Source organism: Camelus dromedarius, chromosome 24 (assembly GCF_036321535.1).
Source record: "Camelus dromedarius isolate mCamDro1 chromosome 24, mCamDro1.pat, whole genome shotgun sequence".
Taxonomy (NCBI): domain Eukaryota; kingdom Metazoa; phylum Chordata; class Mammalia; order Artiodactyla; family Camelidae; genus Camelus; species Camelus dromedarius.
In genome coordinates this window covers 11079322-11099638 of record NC_087459.1, presented here as the reverse complement: position 1 = coordinate 11099638, position 20317 = coordinate 11079322, and the positions used below count along the sequence as shown (strand labels likewise).

Below are 20317 nucleotides of genomic sequence, written 5' to 3'. Positions count from 1 at the left end.
AGTCAGAATGGCCATCATTCAAAAGTCTACAAATAATAAATGCTGGAGAGGGTGTGGAAAAAAGGAACCTTCCTTTACTGTTGGTGGGAATGTAATTTGGTGCAGCCTCTATGGAGGACAGTATGAAGGTTCCTTAAAAAATTAAAAAGAGTTACCCTATGATCCAGCAATTCCACTCCTGGGCATGTATCTGGAGAAAACTATAATTTGAAAAGACACACGCACCCCAATGTTCACAGCAGCACTTTACAATAGCTAAGACATGGAAGCAGCCTAAATGTCCATCAACAGATGACCAGATAAAGAAGTTGTCGTCTATATATACAATGGAATACTACTTAGCCATAAAAAGAATAAAATAATGCCATTGGCAGCAACACAGGTGGACCAGGAGATTATCATACTCAGTGAAGTCAGACAGGGAAAGAAAAATACCACATGATATTACTTATACGTGGAATCTAAAAAATGACCCAAATGAACTTATTCATAAAACAGAAAGAGACTCAAAGACATAGAGAACAAACTTATGGTTACTAGTGGGGGAAAGAGGGTGGGAAGGGATAAACTGGGAGTTCAAGATTTGCAGACACTAACTACTATAAAATAGATAAACAAGGTCCTACTGTGTTGCACAGGGAACTATATTGAAAATCTTGTAATAGCCTATAATGAAAAAATATGAAAAGGAATACACATATGCATATGTATGACTGAAATTTTATGCTGTACACCAGAAATTGGCACAATACTGTAAACTATGTTAATAATAAAAAAAGGTTTATATGAAACTGAATATAAAGATTATCAGGTGGATGATTTAGAAATATATATATGCATATATGTATATATTTCAGAATACACAATATTCTAATATTATTTATTTTCATTACCTATTAAAAGCCTCATAGTATAAACAAACAAAAAAACTGAAGTCAGACTTACCATATGATCCAGCAATCCCACCCCTGGGCATATATCCAGAGAAAACTATAATTCGAAAAGATCCATGTGCCCCAGTGTTCATAGCAGCACTATGTACAATAGCCAAGACATGGAAGTAGCCTAAATGTCCATCAATGGATGACTGGATCAAGAAGTTATGGTATATTTATACAATGGAATACTATTCACCCATAAAAAGAATAAAATAATGCCATTTGCAGCAACATGGATTGACTTGGAGATTGTCACACTATATGAAGTCAGTCAGACAGAGAAAGAAAAATACCATATATTACTTGTATGTGGAATCTAAAAAATGACACAAATGAACTTATTTACAAAACAGAAACAGACAGATTCACATAGAAAACAAATTTCAGGTTACCACGGGGAAGAGGGGCTGGAGGGATAAATCTGGAGTTTAGGATAAACAGATACTAACTACTATATATAAAATTGATAAACAAGGTCCTACTAGCTTCAAAAATAGAAATATAAAATAGAGAAACAAGTTTCTTCTGTACAGCACAGGGAACTATATTCAGTATCTTGTAATAGCCTATAATGAAAAATATGAAAAGGAATATATATATAGTATGTATAATTGAATCACTATGCTATCCACCAGAAATCAACACGTTGTAAACGGACTATACTTTAATTAAGAAAATTTACAAAAAGAAAGATATAGACAATCCACACAGTAGAAGTTGTTATATGAAAATGATAAAATAAAATGACGAGAAAACAATAAAATAACCGATAAGAAAATGTGCAAAATACATGAAAGGGAAAAAGTTAACAGCAGCTGCCTCTAGGTGAACCCTGCCTGAGCGCAAAGAAGAGAGGGTGACGTTTCATGCCACACCCTTTTGAGTTTTGTACCATGGGTACGTATTGCCTTTTCAGAAATACACATGAAGGTAGTACTAAAAATGAAATAAGTTCTGTTTTGTATTTAGCCACGTGTAGTTAAGTGTCCTGTGCCTTCCTGTAAAAGGTTATGAATTTCCTGAGACTTGCAGAACTTGTTTTTTTTTTTTTTTCATTTTCTTCTTAAGAAGGACAGGACATGGCTTCCAAATGTATTTGTGCGCTGAACAAAACCAACAGTAAGGAGGCAGCGGTCCTTCCTAAGACGCTCTCGCCAGCTTCCACGCATTAGTGCCGCGTGCGGAGTGTGCAGCAGGGGCCTGATGGAGTTAACCAGGGTGATGGGAATTCTGTCCTTCTCACTCCACTGGTAAAGCTTTCCTGGTTCAACACTCCTTCTGCGTCTTATTCCTTGACTAATCTCTTTCCTAGGATAATTTACCCTTTTACGTTAATTAGCATTTACCGAGACAAACCGAGAGCTGAATAAATAATGATTTACGTTCATTTTAATCAGTCATTGCTGAGACACATTCCAAACACTTCAGTTACTGTAAAGGCACTCTGATTCTTGATTCTTCTAAAAAATATGATTTCAAAATGCACCGAAAACTGGAAATCCATTGTTTCTTTGATCTTCAATTTGCTTTGATAGAAATTCTTTACTTGCCTTGTCAATTTGGTCTGGAGCGAACAGATTGACTGTGGGAATGAAATAGTGCTGAAGCTGTTCTGTCCTGAGGCACTGAAGAAAGTATGTCACGCATTTATCAAAGCAGAGCTCCAGGTCCCCAGAGAGCCACTGACTGTCACATGGGTCCTGGGTACAGACGTGAAAGAAGGCGGTTTTCACGTGGTAAGAACAGAACTTAGTCAGCTCCTTTCGCTTTCCAAACTTTTTCTTCAGTTGTTCTAAAAGATATTTCATTAGCTTCAAACAGTCTTTCCTTTGAATAAAAAGGAGTATCATTTATTTTTACTTATTAACAACCTGTTTCATTCTATAATGAGCTTTAGGCACCTCACAGGAAAAACATGTAACGATATAATAAAAAGTACAGATAATACATACGATACAGAAAACAAAAAAGATGTAATAAGCAATAAAGATATATAAAAATAACATAATTATAAAGTCACTCTAAAACCTAATGATTTTCTCAAATGTATGCTTTAAAAGTTTCAAAAATAACTGCAATAAAAAAAAAAGTGTATCACCTATGAGCACCATGTGGCTAGATGGCTGTGTTTTGTTCTTTAATTTTGTTTTATTGAATTATAGTCAGTTTACAATGTTGTGTCAATTTCCAGTGTAGAGCACAATTTTTCAGTTATTCATGAACATATATTCATTGCCACATTCTTTTTCACCGTAAGCTACCACAAGATCTTGCATATATTTCCCTGTGCTATACAGTATAATCTTGTTTATCTTTTCTATATATACCCGTCAGTATCTACAAATTTCGAACTCCCAGTCTGTCCCTTCCCGCCACCACCCTTCCCCGCCCTGGCAACCACAAGTTTGTATTCTATGTCTATGAGTCTGTTTCTGTTTTGTATTTTTGTTCATTTATTTTTTTTAATTTATTTTTCTTTACATTCCACATATGAGCAATCTCATGTGGTATTTTTTTTTTCTTTCTGGCTTACTTCATTTAGAATGACATTCTCCAGGGACATCCACATTGCTGCAAATAGATGGCTTCATTTCTATGCTACTATGATAATCTTTTCATTTTCTCCCACATTTAAGAATAAATGCTTAATGCTTAAAAAAAAGAAGCTTCAAAAATAGAAATACAAAATAGATAAACAACAAGTTTCTTCTGTATAGCACAGGGAACTATATTCAGTATCTTGTAGTAACCTATAATAAAGAATATGAAAAGGAGTATGTGTCTATGTATGACTGAAACATGATGCTGTAGACCAGAAATTGACACAACACTGTAAACTGACTATTTTCAATAGTCTGACCACTGACCACCTCAACTTAAAAAAAAAGTTTCAAAAATACATTTTTTCCTTCTTTCTCCTCCATTCCTACCTTAAATATTTCACTCTATCAGGATTAATTCAATACATGAAACTGGGCAGACATTTATAGTAGTCATCCAGTTATGTAGTACCTGGAAAAATCATGTTTTAATTTTTATAAAATGGTTTTGCTTTACTAGGCTGCAATATTTACATTAATTATCCAGTTATTTGTAGTTGACAAAATTTAATGTTTATGTAGTTATTGAGCCTTATCAGCAATATATGTTTCTTAATATGCTTACTTCAAAGCCTTAGATGAAGCCTCAAGAACCTCCTGGGGGGAGGGTATAGCTCAGTGGTACAGAGCACGCTTAGCACGTGGGAGGTCTTGGGTTCAATCCCCAGTGCGCCCATTTAAATAAATAAATAAATAAATGCCCAATTATCCCCCACCCCGCAAAACAAAGAACCTCCTGGGCCTGCACACTGGACGTTCTTGTTTCAACCTTTTAATTTTTGTGGCCCTTACTCTGGACAACTTTAGAACCACAGATGATTCCTTTTCAAGAGCAGTTTCTTTTTGGCAGAAGGGTACAGCTCAAGCGGCAGACCACACGCTCAGCAATCAAGAGGTCCCCAGTTCAACCCCCGCTACCGCCTCCAAGCGGCAATCAACGAAGTACCAAGGAAAGTTAATTACCTATCTCTTAGTGTGGTTTCAGATTTGGGTGGTCAGTCCCCGGCCTTGAATGCAGACAAACCGTCTCAAAGCGAGTACCCACATCCAGTAAGAGTGGTCCTCTGACCTCCTCCCGCTATGCGGCATCAATACTCATTACCCTGAGGCAGCCAGAACACTAGGACAAATCCAGCTGTCAGGGCTAGTCCTGCCTGGTGTTCACACCCTGACTCTGTCCTTCTCGGTACACCCATAGTCAGGCTCAGGACTGTGCCCCTGCCGTGCCTTGCACCAGCACTCTTTCCTTGGACCCTGGGACCTGGCGTCCTTGCTCCATGCTCACGCTCTAGTACTCCAGGTCAACCCAGCCACGATCATCTTCAGGTCTGAGCTATGGGGTCAACAAAGAATTAAACGTTCCGCTGATGCTCTGTCCTGTAATAAAACAAGGCAGTTACCTGCAACATTTCACTCCATCAGTTTCACAGCATGTTTTAGCTTGCCCATGGTTTTTCAAAAGGTCCTTTTCAACGTGCGAGAAGGACAACCTCCACGTCTCTTCTTAATTTCCAAAAGAAAAATAGAAAAGCACTTTACCAAACACATCTGTATACAAACAACACAATATTTCATTGATTTCCTTCATTTAAATGGCATTCTGAAAAATTGCCAAGGGGAGACAGGCCAAAAGAGGTGAACAGATAAATAATGTGACTACCTACTAAAACAAGTAATCTGAATAAGCAAACAATGGGCCAAGATAGGAAAAAACAGGGGGGAGAAGTCAAAGCCATGTGCCATCAGCTGCAACACGGATGGACCTAGAGGTTATCATATTAAGTGCAGTCAGTCAGACAGAGAAAGAAAAATACCATGTGATATCACTCATATGTGGAATCTAAAAAAAAAAGACACTATGAACTTATCTACAAAACAGAAACAGACTCGCAGACATGGTAAACAATCTTATGGTTACCAGGGAAAGAGGGTAGGAAGGGATAAATCTGGGAGTTTGAGATTTACAAATGTTAGCCACTATATACAAAAACAGATTAAAAAAAAAGGTTTCTTCAATATAGCACAGGGAACTATGTTCAATATCTTGTAGTAACTTCACGGGAAAAATATGAAAACGAATGTATGTATGTACATGCATAACTGGGACATTGTGCTGTGCGCCAGAAGTTGACACATTGTAACTGACTGTACTTCAATAAAGAAAGAAAATTTAACATTCATTCATCATTTAAAAAAAATTCAGTGATTTAAATGTGGGTGGAAACTTGATCTGATGAAAAGTAGAATATGAAAATGAATATATGTATGTATATGCATGACTGAGACATTGTGCTGTCCACCAGAAATTGACACATTGTAGTTGACTGTACTAAAAAAACAAAAAACACAGCAACACGATAATCTACAGTAAGACACTAAAGTTTCTCCTTTGAAATCAGGAAGGCAGGCTTCTGCTATGTGTTCAACACACAATGGCTCTCTGAACACGCACAGAAGGAAAATGGGGTTACAGCACAGGGAAGAGAAAAACAAAGCTATTACTATTAATCGATGATATAACTGTGTATGTAAAAAATACAAAAGAAGCTGGTGACAGGTGTGTTTGAGTTCAATATAATCCTCAGTCTACTTTTCTATCGGTTTAAAATTTTTCATAATAAAAAGTTACAATTGCCTATGAGTAAATCTAACAAAAGATACACAGAACTTCTGTGGAGAAACTCTAAAGCTTCACTGAGAAGTATTAGAGAAAATCTAAGTAAATGACGACATGCAGCTGTACGTGGATTAGAAACTCCTTATTGTAAATATAGCAGATCTCCCCAAATTCACCTGCAGATTCAATGCACTCTCAATCAAAACTCTGAAAAAAATGTTTTTGTGGAACCTGATGAGGTGATCCCAACATCTTTATGAAAACAGCAAAGGGTCAAGAATATCCAAAATGCTTGTGACGAGGGACAAAGTGGGAGACCAGATATCAAGACTTACAAAGCCACATCCCATATGACAACGCGGTAGAGAGCAAGGACAGAGAAAGATCTTTATGGGACAGAATAAAGAGTGAAGTACAGTTACACCACGTACAACAATCGACATATGGAAGTGGGGCCCCACGCTAGGTGTGCTCATGGCCGCTGCATACATCCACTTACATCCAGCGTTCACACCACCCTGGAAAAGGCAGGCTGTACTAGAGGTGGTGAACAGTTCAGTGGTGACCAGAGTTTGGGAGGAAGAGGGCTGAATACGTGAAGCACAGGAGACATCTTAGGGAAGTGAAACTTTTATGCAATGGTAGATACATGATACACTGCATTTATCAAAACCAACAGAACTTCATGGCACAAAGAGTGAACCTTTATGCTTTATGCCAGAAAGTGACACGACACTATAAGCTGACTATACTACAGTAAGAAAACACACACACACACAAAGAGTGAACCTTAATGTACACAAACTTTTAAAAGATCGTTTAGTTTTCAGTATCCACAAATCAATGTGACACAGCACATTAACAAACTGAAGAATGAAAACCATATGATCATCTCCATAGATGCAGAAAAAGCTTTCGATAAAATTCAACATCCATTTATGATTTAAAAAAAAACTCTCCAGAAAGTGGGCATAGACGCAACATATCTCAACATAATAAAGGCCAGATATGACAAACCCACAGCTAACATCATACTCAATGGTGAAAAGCTTAAAGCATTTCTTCTGAGATCAGGAGCAAGACAAGAATGCCCACTCTCACCAGTTGGATTCAACATAGTTTTGGAAGCCCTACCCACAGCAATCAGACGAAAACGAAATGAAAGGAGCCCAAACTGGAAAAGAAGAAGTAAAACTGCCCCTGTTTGCAGATGACATGATACTCTACATATAAAACCCTAAAGAAGCAACCAGAAAACTACTAGAGCTCATCAATGAATTTCAGTAAAGCTGCAGGATGCAAAATTAACATACAGAAATCTGTGGCATTTCTATACACTAACAACTCTATCAGAAAGAGAAATTAAGTAAGCAATTCCATCTACCATCTGTCCATCAAAAAGAATAAAATACCTAGGAATAAGCCTACCTAAGGAGGCAAAGGACCTGTACCCTGAAAACTATAAGACACTGATGAAAGAAACTGAATACAACACCGTGTACTTGGATTGAAGGAATCAATATTGTTAAAATGGCCACACTAACGAAGGGAATCTACAGATTCAGTGCAATCCCTATAAATTATCAGCGGCATTTTTCACAGAACTGGGACAAAAAACTTTAAAACTTGTATGGAAACACAAAAGACCCTGAATAGTCAAAACAATATTGAGAAAGAAGAATGGAGCTAGAGGAGTCACACTCTCTGACTTCAGACTATACTACAAAGCTACAGTAAGGAAAACAGTATGGTACTGGCACAGAAACAAGACACATATATCAATGGAACAGGACAGAAAGTCCAGAAATAAACCCATGCACTTACAGTCAATTACTCTACAATAAAGGAGGCAAGAATATACAATGGAGAAAATACAGTCTCTTCAATAAATGGTGCTGGGAAACCTGGACAGCTACCTGTAGAAGACTGAAATTAGAACATTCTCTAACACTCCATACAAAAATAAACTCAAAATGGATTAAAGACCTAAATGTAAGACCAAGCACTATATAACTCCTAGAGGAAAACATAGGCAGAACAAACACTCTTTGACTTAAATCACAGCAATATTCTTTGGGGTCTGTCTCCCAAAGTAATGGAAATAAAAACAAAAATTAACAAATGGGATCTAATTCAACTTAAAAGCTTTTGCACAGCAAAGGAAACCATAAACAAAAAGACAACCTATGGACTGGGACAAAATATTTGCAAACAATGAGACCGACAAGAGATTAATTTCTAAAATATATAAGCAGCTCACACAGTTCAGTATCAAAAAGACCCCAAACAACTCAATCAAAAATGAGAAGACCTAAATAGACATTTCTCCAAAGAAGATATACAGATGGCCAACAGACCCATGAAAAGATGCTCAGTATTGCTAATTATTTGAGAAATGCAAATCAAAACCACGATGAGGTATCACCTCACACCAGTCAGAATGGCCACCATTAAAAAGTCCACAGACGATAAATGCTGGAGAGGGTGTGGAGTAAAGGAAACTCTCCCACACTGTTGGTGGGAATGCAAATTACTGCAGCCACGATAGAGAAAAGTACAAAGATTTCTTCAAAAGAACACTAAAAACAGAGTTAGTTATGATCCAGCAATCCCACTCCTGGGCATATATCCAGAGGGAACTCTAATTTGAAAAGATATATGCACCTCAGTGTTCACAGCAGCACTATTTACAATAGCCAAGACATGGAAGCAACCTAAATGTCCATCAAAGATGACTGGATAAAGAAGTTGTGGAATATTTACACAATGGAATGCTGCACAGCTATAAAAAAGAATGAAATAATGCCATTTGCAGCAACATGGATTGACCTGGAGATTATCATACTATGTGAAGTAAGCCAGAGAAAGGAAAAAACCGTATGATATCACTTACATGTGGAATCTAAAAAAAAAAAGACAGCAATGAACTTATTTATAAAACAGAAAAGGACTCATAGACATGGAGACCAAACTTACGGTTACCAAGCGGGAAAGGGGGTGGAAAGGGATAAACTGGGAGTTTGAGATTTGCAAAAACTAACTACTATATATAAAATAAACAAGTTTCTTCTGTATAGCACAAGGAACTATATCCAGTATTTTGTAGTAACTTATAATGAAAAAGAATATGAAAAATATGCATATATACATATATATGTATAACTGAATCACTATGGTATACACCAGAAACTAATACAACATTGTAAATCAAATTATACTTAAAAAAAGAAAAAAAAATCATTTAGAAAGTCAAGTGTCTTGGGAAGTAAGTCAGACTGTGAAAAGGGGCTCTAACTGTATTACTAATGTGTGACACAACCTCCCTGAAGACGGTGAGGGCAAAAAGGTGCCGACACGAGTTCCTTTAGAAATGGGGTCTGTAAGCTGAAGGCAAAAGGAATGGAGCATGCACCCCGCACACATGGGGCCTGTGTGTACAATTCCGAGATGTCCGTGCACTTGGCCTGGACTTGAACGGGGGACAAGGGCGTGGGTGGGTGGGCGGCAGAGGTAGGAGCAAGTTTCCCATTGCTGGAATGAGAGGTTGCAGATGGTGAGGATGGAAGGTATGAACGACGCGTGTGATCACAGGCTGTGGGAGAGATGTCAGTACAAGTCACGTTTCTCTGACTACAGATACAGGTCCTGACGTACAGAACTATCTACAGATTCGTGCACACGCTGGGGTTAGTATACATACACAGGCTTCCTTGCTCCTCCCAGATGACCCCCTAGTGGCAGAGCACACAGAGCGCCCCGAGCTTAGTTCCTAGTACACTCTCCAGTAAAAGGATCCAGGGCTCCTGGCAGACATGGCTGGTTCTAGGACGGAAACAGGAACTAGACCAGATGAGCCAGGAGCATCCTGCAGAGCCAGAAAGTGAGTTAGTGTTGAAAACAAGAAAGAAAAACACTCCACAATTACGGGAGGTATGTCCAAAGGACGCAGAAACCACCTGAAAGATCCCAGAGGCCAAAGTCAGAATAATTTAAGCAAGAAAATGAAAGCTATACTGGATTATAGCCCAAAATATGAGACGAGTATCTGTGAGTCCACACTGATAGGGTTTAAGTAAATAAACAAAAGGGGGGAAAGATCAACCTCCCCCACAGGAGGATTCCACATAATCTGTGTAAACACTCTGCTCTCCTTAGGTGCGAGCTGTGGATAGCAACTTCCTTCCAAACAGCACAGGATGAAAAGGGAGAGAAGAGTAGCTGAACAGCAGAGAACCCCAACAAACACACCCTCAGCCAGGGGTCAAGGGCATCAGTGGCAGTGCTAAATCAGGGTCACTGCACATAAAAGGATGCGATGTCATGGGATGGGATGGGATATGATGAGATGTGGGAGGGGATCGGACGGGATGTCATGGGATGGGATGGGATGGATGTGGGACAGGATGGGATGGGATGAGATGAGATGGGAATGTGTGATGGGATGGGATGGGATGGGATGGGATGGGATGGGATGGGATGGGATAAGAGGGCACTTCCCCTCTGCGCCTTCCTCCCCACACCCAAATCTCCAGCCTAATCACAAAAAAACCACCAGATACATGCCCAGTGAGGCAAATTCTACAAAACAGCTGACTGGTACTGCTCTACACTGTCAAGGTCATCAAAAACAAGGAAAGACTGAGAAACTGTCACGGTCCAGAGGAGACTAAGGGGACTGGATGACCAAATGCAATGTGGTGTCCTGGGTGGGCTCTTGGAACAGAAAAGAGACATCAGGTAAAAACTAAGGAAATCTGAATAAACTGTGGACTTTAGTTAATAAGACTGCATCAATACTGGTTCGCTAATTGGGACAAGTGTGTCACATTAACGTAAGATGCTAAGAACAGAGAAATACCCCACACCTATTTCCTATATAGGGACTCTCTACACTCTATAATTTTTCTGTAAATCTAAATCTATTCTAAAAGTAAAAGTTTATTTTAAACAACTGCATGGAGTTATCACTTCTCACTTTTTGGATTACTGGCAAAATTTCCAAAGTTTAACAAGTTCTGTTGATAAAGCTGAGTGTAAAATCGTTACCCCCATACATCGCTGTGGGAATGCAAGCTGCTGAGTCCCATACGGAGGGGATTTCAGCAATATCTGGCAACATTAGACGTGAATTCACTACTCCTTGACCAGCTGTAAAAATAGACTGTGGAAAGGAGTGGTTGCTGTCTATAGAGAGCCATGCGGTGGTATCTGAGATCACTTAGTAAGTGAAAACAGAAAGGTGTATGCACCTTTTTATCTTAAAAAGGGGGGTTGCATATATATGTGTGTGTGTTTCCTTGTATTTTTAAAAAATGAAAAGTGAAGCGAAAACAATGAAAGGGTTTCCGAGCAGGGGAGGAGAGAAGGGTGTGGAGGGAAGATCAAGGGACGTTATGTTTCTCTAAGACTACTTTCTTCTGCAGCTTTGACTTTGGAACCATGGGAATGCTTTATACATTTATGAAACAAAACTGAAAACTAGCCCAAGATCACACAGCTCGTGAGGCGAGAGGCCTCAGGACTCGGATGCAGGGCAGTCTGGCTCCAAGGCTGGTACTGCCTTTTCTCTATTACAAACAAAACCAACCTTCAAATGCGGGCTGGGCTGGCAGATGTTTCAGAGCTGAGTATTTGGTGCTACTGGTACAGGCATGCCCTTTCCAATTTTACCTCCCTTCAAATGCCAACAGCACAGTGGCCCTCTCCCTGCCCACACGTGTAACAGTAACAACTCTTTCATATGGATGTCTTCTTTCTTAAGTGTTTGTCTTTAATTCCACACACGTTTCTTACAGATTATACCGTCAGTTAGCTGAAGTGCAACAGCAAAAGGAAGAGAAAGCAGAGCAAGAGGCATACGCCCAAGACAGACCGAGGGCAGGAGGATTTCCCCAGGTGAGCAGCCCTGCACGCGCCCACGACTGCGTGTGTGAGGACGTCCCAGCTGTACCTGGTGTTACCGTTCCCTCCACGGAGAACGCCAGAGAAACTTCGAGGCAAAAATACATGCTGGCTTTTCCTACAAAAAGTGTAAGGGGTTTGCTTTTTTTTTAATTGTGCAGCACGGGCAAAATTATTTCGGCCAATAAATTTTCGAAGCATTTCACACGTTCCGATTCCTTCCACTGCCCGTCACCTTAGTTCCTCCAATGTCTGAGTCATAATCTTCAAGATATCCCTTTCAAAACGAACTTCTGCTCAATCAACAGCTGTCACGTCAGTCAGTCGGGCTTCTGTGATCTCCAGCAGAACATGGACACACTTCAAAAACTCCTCACCTGTCATCTCTGGGACCCAGTTTCCTCAGCAGTTTACTTTAGGACTATATTCAGGGTCAGAGGAGATGGAGCTGCCTGGTCTGAGTTTTAGACACTCTCTAAACATGCATTAGGTTCAAATCATATTTACCCCTGAGCATCACTCCCTGGAAGAGCACTGACCGTTGGGATACGCAATATCTTTTTTCAAGTCCAGACACTGTGTTCAAGATAAAAGCCTAAAAAAAAAGTTGTCTTTGTTCCATATCAACATTAAAATCAGAGTACTCAATCGACATAGCTGACAGTTTCTTGTATCTAATGCTTTTAAATTACCAATTCTATAATTCCAGGAGCAACCTTTATGCTTATCAATACCCCCATCACTTGAATCTATGTCTTAACATTAACCACCACATTCCAGATACCTTGAAACCCACTTCCTTCCCTGGCATGCTTGGGGACCAGGTAAAAAGGCCTTCGTCTCATATCGTTCCTGACTTTTACTCCAAGCCACCTATTGATGGGCAGGCCGTTGAGGGTGCTGGCGGGCCAGCTGCCTTTGGACTCCAGAGCCAGGGTTATATCCACAGATATTTCCATAGGTTTTCTCATCAGAAGTGTCACAGCTGGGCTCCCTTTTTTCTTCCTCTCCACAATGACATCTGTGTCTGCTTCAACACAGAAAAGAGAAGAAAGGGCTGATCAACCCATTTTTCTCTGAAAATAGAGGGAACATAAGTATACTTGGAGATACACATAGTGCTTAAGTGTAAGGTGAAAATTAATTCTACGGGTGGTGGGGGCTATAGCTCAGTGGCAAAGAGCACACTTGATGTGCCGAGGTTCTGGGTTCAATCCCTGGTGCCTCCATTAAAAATAAATAGATTTTTTTTAAAAAACCAAATTACCTCCCCCACAACAACAACAACAAGATAAAATTTAAAAAAAAGAAAGATTCTGTCTTATATCTAAAATGAGGAGTCTCAGACGCTGGGGAATGGGAGGGCTGTGATTAAATTTTCACTTAAATGTATGGACGGCAGTTTGGATGAGCAGCAGGGAAGGCCAGAGCGACCCCAACCCAGAGGCAGTGAGCATCAAGACACGGTGAACAGCCCACGGGCACTGCAGCCTTGTTGCAACAGCCAAGACACGGAGACAACCTCGTGCCCACGGAGGATGAACAGGCAAAGAGGCCGTGGCATTCACAGATGAGGGATACTGTTCGCTTTCACAAGGAACGAAACCTGCCACTTGTGATGTGTATGGACCTGGAGGATGTGATGTCAAGTGAAATAAGCCAGACACAGAAAGGCAAATGCTGTCACTTATACGTCAAATCTAAAAAAGTTGAATCCATAGGAGCAAGTGTAGAGGGTGGTTACGGGGGCAGAGAGGTGGGGGAAGTGGGGAGAGGGTCATCAGAGAGACCAGAGTTACAGTTAAGCGGGCCGAGGAGGTCTAGAGATCTAAGGTACAGTATGACGACTGCTGTTAATGCTACTGTACTGAATTCGGGAAATGTGCCAAGAGGATGGGTTTCAGGTGCCCTCACCACACACACCAAAAGGTAACTATGTGAGGAGGTGTGTCAATCAGCTTGACCATGGTAATCATTTCACTGTGTTTATGTATATCAAGTCATCATGCTGTATACCCCAGATATGTAGTTTCTATTTCTTTTAAAAAGGCACATATGGTGGGGGAGGGTATAGCTCAATGGTAGAGTGCATGCTTAGCATGCATGAGGTCCTAGGTTCAAGCCCCAGTACCTCCATTAAAAGAAAAAAATTAATGAATAAATAAATCTAATTATCTCCCCCTCCCAAAAAACCCCAAAACAGTAACTTATAATGAAAAAGAATATGAAAAGGAATATACGCATATGTCGGTATGACTGCAACCATTATGCTGTACACCAGAAATTGACACAGCATTGTAACTGACTAGACTTCAATTTAAAAAAACACAAAAGAAAGAGGCACAGGTAGAGAAGTGAAAGCAATCAGAGGGTCAAGGTAACAGAGCTGGGAGATGGGCTGAATCTGGGAGATAAGAAGGCAGGAGTCCTGACCTGAGAAGTGGTCGATGCTGATTCTGTTCTGCAATTCAGAGTGAGCAGGACAAAGAAAGGCGGCCGAGATGAACTTCATTTCAGACGCCCTGATCTCTCGGTGACTGCGGGACACCCAGGTGGACTTAAACTGCTGGGCAGGTCAGAAACTCTGGGAAGGCCTCTAGGGAAGAGACCCTGGCTTTGGGTTTTGGGGTATACAAGCTGGAGTCAAAGCCCCTACTGGACAAGACTTCAGGACGGGGCCACAGTGGCAGGACCACAGCGCCAAGGAGAAAATCCAAGCGTGCCCTCATGTCTTATAGCAGAGTTGGGAGTGTATAGCTCAGCGGCAGAGTGCATGCTTAGCATGCGTGAGGTCCTGGGTTCAAGCCCCAGTGCCTCCTCTAGAAGAAAAAAAATCTTATTACTGAATCTACAAACTCACCCACCTTTCATCCACTATCTTCTCCTCTCATCCTGCTACCACCCGGGAAGTGCCTGTCCCCCTTCCGAAGGCCACCCCTGCCCATGGTCTCCAGGTCCCTTCCCTCTGCCTTGTCAAGCACCCACCCCTCCATGTGCTCCCTCCCCGTGTCAGCAGCCTCCCTTCCCCCCTGGGTCATTCCAGGATCTCTCATTCTCAGATTCCCCTCCCGCAACCCTGCACTTGCAACCTCCCCACACTCACCCATCTTCCTACTTCCTCACAGCCAGCACTTTCCAAACAGTTGCCCACACATTCTGTCTCCACCGCATCCCTGCGCCCTCCTCCCCTTCTCGTGCTCATGACCCACTGAAACTGCTAAGTCATAGCTACTCACCCCACTCCCCACAAAACAAACCAAGGACCAAAGCATTCTGGGTGTCAGCACCCCTGCAGACACTGACCACTCCTGGCAAGACTAGCGGTTTCCTTCCCTCCTCCCCAACCTCTAATGAGGTCCACTCTACTTAACACTGCCATCTCCCCCACCAGTACCATGTCTGGCACCCCTGATCCCCCTGACTTTGCTATACTCTTTCACCCCCGGACTTTCTACTTTCTACTCTACAAGATAATTATGTTTTCCACTTGTTACTCATCACACGTCTGCCCTTACGTGATTATCAACTACGGAAGGGTGAAGGACTTCATCTATTTGTTCATTAACAGATCCCAAACACCGAGCGCACGTGGCACATCAGATGACTGATGACTATTGATGAAATTATGAAAAAGGAATCTATACTCTCTACCTACGTGGTCTCATCCACTGTCAATGCCATGTGTTATGTTTACGGGCAGGCCACCCGCATCTCTGAACTCCAAACCCACATCCGACTATGTACTTGATACATTCACGCATCACAAGAATGTCTAACTCAGCATATCCAGAGCCGGCCTCTCAATTCATGTCTCAAAATATGGTCATCAGCCCTTCCTATCGGAGAAAAGGGCACAGTCAATGCACACGGGTCTCAATCTAGGAAACTGGGAGCCTTCTTTGACTCCACCCTCTCACCCCTGGCACACAGATGGATATGTCCCCCAGGCCCTTACCGCACCCCCACTGAAGCCGCCACCATCCTTCACCTGAACTGTTGTCATACTTGCCTTTCCAATATCCACAGAAGTCAGAGTAACTTTTTAAAATACGAAGCCACTCATCATTCTCTCATTCAAACCTGGCTTCTCAAAACAAAAGCTGAACTCCCTTCCAGGACGTACAAGTCCTTGCACAGTTTGGCCCTGGCCATCTCTTCATCTCATGTCCCTCTCCCTCCTTGTCCACAGGACCTCTTTTTGCTCCTTGAGCCTGTCCAGCTCTTTTCTGCCTGGGACCTGAGTCTGCCCCCCAATCCGACCCCACCCCACCCCACCGGCTCCCACCCCTCCCAGTCCATGCCCTCACAGCAGGCACTGCGATGCGTGTTTACAAGCTTCAGACTTCCAGAGGGGATGCCACCGATTTTATCAACCACTTACATCCCGCAGGGCAGGCAGGTCAGTGAATATTCGGTGGAGACCAATATAGAGCCAATCAACACTTAGGAAGAATACCAAGGGACTGTGGCTCACTAACACCAAGAACAAGGACTTGTTTCTAGCGGGTGGAAGTCAACAATCTGCTGCAGGGAGATCAAGAAAGAGCAGGGAAGGAGTGTGCACTGGCAATCAGTAGGTATGATCAGAACTTTTAAGAGTCACAGTTCAGGGGGGAGGGTGTAGCTCAGTGTCAGAGTGCAGCTCAGGGGTAGACTGCCTGTCTAGCATACACAATGTCCTGGGCTCAATCCCCGGTACCTCCATCAAGAAGGAAGGAAGGAAGGAAGGAAGGAAGGAAGGAAGGAAGGAAGGAAGGAAGGAAGGAAGGAAGGAAGGAAGGAAGGAAGAAGGAAGGAAGGAAGGAAAGAAGGGAGGGAGGGAGGGAGGAAGGAAGGAAGAAGGAAAAGCTAATTACCCCCCCAAAAAATTTAAAAATAGAAAAACATCACTCATTTAAAAAGAAGAATCAAAATTCAGAAATCTTACCTTCAATATTTTTAATTTCTTCCTTAATGACTGCCCTGAACTTGGACAGCATCTTAGAAGCTGATAATATTTCCCCTTCTAAAAACTGATTCAGAGGATTTCCTTTGGGATTTCTTTTGAACTTCACAAAGTAATGAGTACCACTGTTGGCATATTCTTGTAGCTCAATTCTGGGGACCTCCAGTTTGAACATAACATCAAATTCATTAGGAGCAGAAACCTAAGAAAGTGAAAACAGCACTGAAATGTTTGCTTGTGAATATTTTCCAAGCAGCTACAATTTTTTTCTTGAAATTTCTACTTAGATCCTGTTTCCCAATATTTACACTCTCTGGGAATGGGATTAGTGGAGCTGGGAGAATATTATTGGTTTTATTTTATAGGTTTTATACTCATTTTCTTAAGCCACAAGTATGTATTTATAATTTAAAGCAATTTAAAATAATATCATGTACCAGGTTTTTTTTTCTGAGTTTAAAGTTTAATAAAATTAAAGATCTTTAAGGTGCTACCTTTTACATCACAAGCTGCACACTGAGCCACCCTCCTGTCACAGTGGCCTCAAAAATGTGTGTAGTCACCTCCTCGCTACTTGAGTGAGGGCCTTCTTGTTAGAGTCACCAGTTAGCCAAGTGAGTGTGAGCTCGAAGTCACATACTACATTAGTGTTTCTGAACCAGAGCATTTTACAAGCTTCAAAGAAATCTACAACATCACAATAATAATCAAAGCAATTATAATAAATGATTATTTTTTCTTTATTAAAAGTGCACGTCTTTCATGAGCTAGGGGTACTTTTCAGGCACAGCTATTGGACTGTAGTGTTCAACACAGTGCCTGGTAGCCCCATGTCTACTTGACCATGTGACTGTGGCCAGTCCAAATTGAGACCTACTGTGCTATGTACTTAACAGTGCCCTGCCCCCCAAATTCACATATTGAAGCCCTAACTCCCAATGCGACTGAAGTTAGAGACAGGGCTTTTAGGAGGTAATGAAGGTTAAATGAGATCAGGAGGGTGGGGTCCTATCGGATAGGACTGGTGGACTTACAAGAGATACCAAAGTTCTCTCTGCGCACACGTATGGAGAACACAGTGAGGACACGGGGAGAAGGTGCTTGTCTGCAAACCAGGACCAGAGTCCTCACTACAACCTAACCATTCTGGCACCCTGATCATGGCCTTTTGGCCTTATGGCCAGAAAAATCAATTTATGTTCTTTAAGCTGCTCAGTCTGTGCTATTTCGTTGTGGCAGCGCAAGCTGACTGGGATACGCTGAGAAGGTGAAACAAACACTTGGAGTGAAGTCAGTGGGAAGGAAGTCCTCAGACAGAGGTCTCTGAAAATCCACTCTCCCATAAAAGCAACAACAACAGGGGTAGAAATAGTCAAATTCAACTTTTTCAGATCTCTATCTCTGTAAATTAACCAAAGGCTTGAAACAGTGCAAAGATTTATTTAAGAAAAGTGGCTGAGAGGGGAGGGTATAGCTCAGGCGTAGGGTGCATGCCTAGTATGCACGAGATCCTGGGTTCAATCCCCAGGACCTTCATTAAAAATAAATATATAAAAACCTAATTACTTCCCCCCAAAATAAAGAAATAAATTTAAGAAGGAAAGAAAAGTGGCTGAATCCTGGCGAGAACAGTGAGCTTTGCGGGCATTCGAAATTGCCCCATTCCCATCCCAGCATCGTCCCCACTCCACCCAGGCAGCCACTGTGCTGACCTCTAACACCACACGTGAGGTCTGCCTGTTTGGGAACATCACACAGACTGAATCATACAGGATATCCTCTTCACATCTCACTTCATCTAACAGTGTCTGTGAGGTTCATCCACATCGTCTTGTCTATGGGTAGTTTGTTCTTTTTCATTCTACACAGTTCTAATTAAACCGCGTTTTAACTAGAACTACATCACCAGCCCCAGAAGCGCAAGCGCTCGCGTTAGTCCGAAAGGGGAGTACGGGGGGTGCTGGAGGCGCGGGCCCAAGCGGCTCACCTTCACGCGCTCGTAGTAGCTCCCGGTGCGCAGCAGCCCCACGCCCCTGAACTCGGACTCGCATCCCTGCTGCAGTTTCCGCAGCAGGTGGTCCACCACCCGATTCACCACCTCCACCGCCGCCGAGATCTCCCGGCGGCTCAGCCTCAGCTGCTCCAGCACGGCCCGGAGCTTCCAGGCGCCGGGCGCCGCCTCCCTCAGCCCGCGACCGGGGTTCGGGACCAGCGGGCCGCGGCTCTCGGTGGGACCGGGGACCTCGAAGGGCGAGGGCTGCGGTCTGCGCTCCCGGGTGGCGCGCACACTCCCCCGGCGGCGAGATCCGGAGCTGGGAAGGGGCGGCCCCGGGGCTGCGGGGGGTTCTCCCTCTCTGGTCGGAGCCGCAGCGCCCTCCGCCTGGTCCTCGGCGCGAGAAGGTGGCGCGCGTCCCCGTGGCTTCTCCCCGGGGCGGCCGCTCCTCCGCCCGGGGGCCCGGGTGGCCTCGGGGGGCCCGCTGGGCTCAATCGGGACGCCCTGCGCGCTCCGCGCCGAGACCATGGGGACGACGGCTCCCGCCACCGAAGCTGTCCTTGTCGCCTTCTCGCGCGGCGGGGCCATGGCTGGCGCTCACTGCCCCCGGAGGGAGACCCGGCTTCGGGAAACGGCCGCGGGAAGATGCAGCCACAGTCGTGCTGAGAAATGAAACCTAAGAATCCGGCGGGAACCACGCTAATGCGGCCGGGCACCCGCCCGGAAGGGCCTGGGCGGGGCCGTCTGGGGCCACGCCCCCTCCGTGGAGGGACGGCGCCCCAGGACCCCGGGAGCCGCCGATTTCCCCTACCTCCAGGTGAACCCGGCAGCTGGCGTGGGAACCGCTCAAAACCAACCCGGGCAAGCACATGACAACCCATGCGTTTGCTGAGCGTCGCCTACAAAAATCTTGAAAACTACAGACCTTCTCGTACATTGAAGCTGACAGAGAAATTTTCTGAATGTAATTTAAAGGATTTTTTTTAACTAATGGAAAATGTCAAATGCTCAGTTTTTACCAGATGGAATGAGGTGTGGGTTGATTGTAATTGGAATAAACATTTCGTTTTATTTGACTTTTTAAAAGCACACACAATCTCAAAGAAACTGTACAACTCTCATCGGTGAGTTTTATCCATTGGTTCTCAAAAGCCCATCAAAAAATGACACACACATTTGAAATAATCCATCCTGCTTCGGCTGTTGTGATTCCAACACAATAGAGGTTTTCAAGTATCTGTATCTAAAACCAAACTCTTTGCATAGTACATATGTAATATGTATTAAAAATACATATTAGACAGGAACCCCCTAGGTTTAGAA

At 42.8% G+C, this 20317-nt stretch overlaps 1 protein-coding gene across 3 annotated transcripts; it reads right to left on the bottom strand.

Annotated features, from left to right (window-relative positions):
- Positions 1–1973: 1973 nt before the first annotated feature.
- Positions 1974–19829, bottom strand: CGAS (cyclic GMP-AMP synthase). 3 transcript variants are annotated; one of them, XM_031447747.2, is made up of 5 exons: positions 18989–19824; positions 16984–17203; positions 12841–13086; positions 4939–5041; positions 1974–2765 (listed from the first exon to the last, which is right to left on the bottom strand). In XM_031447747.2, exons 1-5 carry the CDS (start codon positions 19580–19582, stop codon positions 2414–2416), a joined length of 1515 nt encoding a protein of 504 aa, XP_031303607.1. In that variant the 5' UTR covers positions 19583–19824; the 3' UTR covers positions 1974–2413. The 3 variants fall into 3 exon arrangements, with proteins under 3 accessions (XP_031303607.1, XP_031303608.1, XP_064334504.1); XM_031447748.2 differs by having other exon boundaries at positions 12841–13083; positions 18989–19819; XM_064478434.1 differs by lacking the exon at positions 12841–13086 and having other exon boundaries at positions 18989–19829.
- Between the last annotated feature and the right edge of the window lie 488 nt (positions 19830–20317).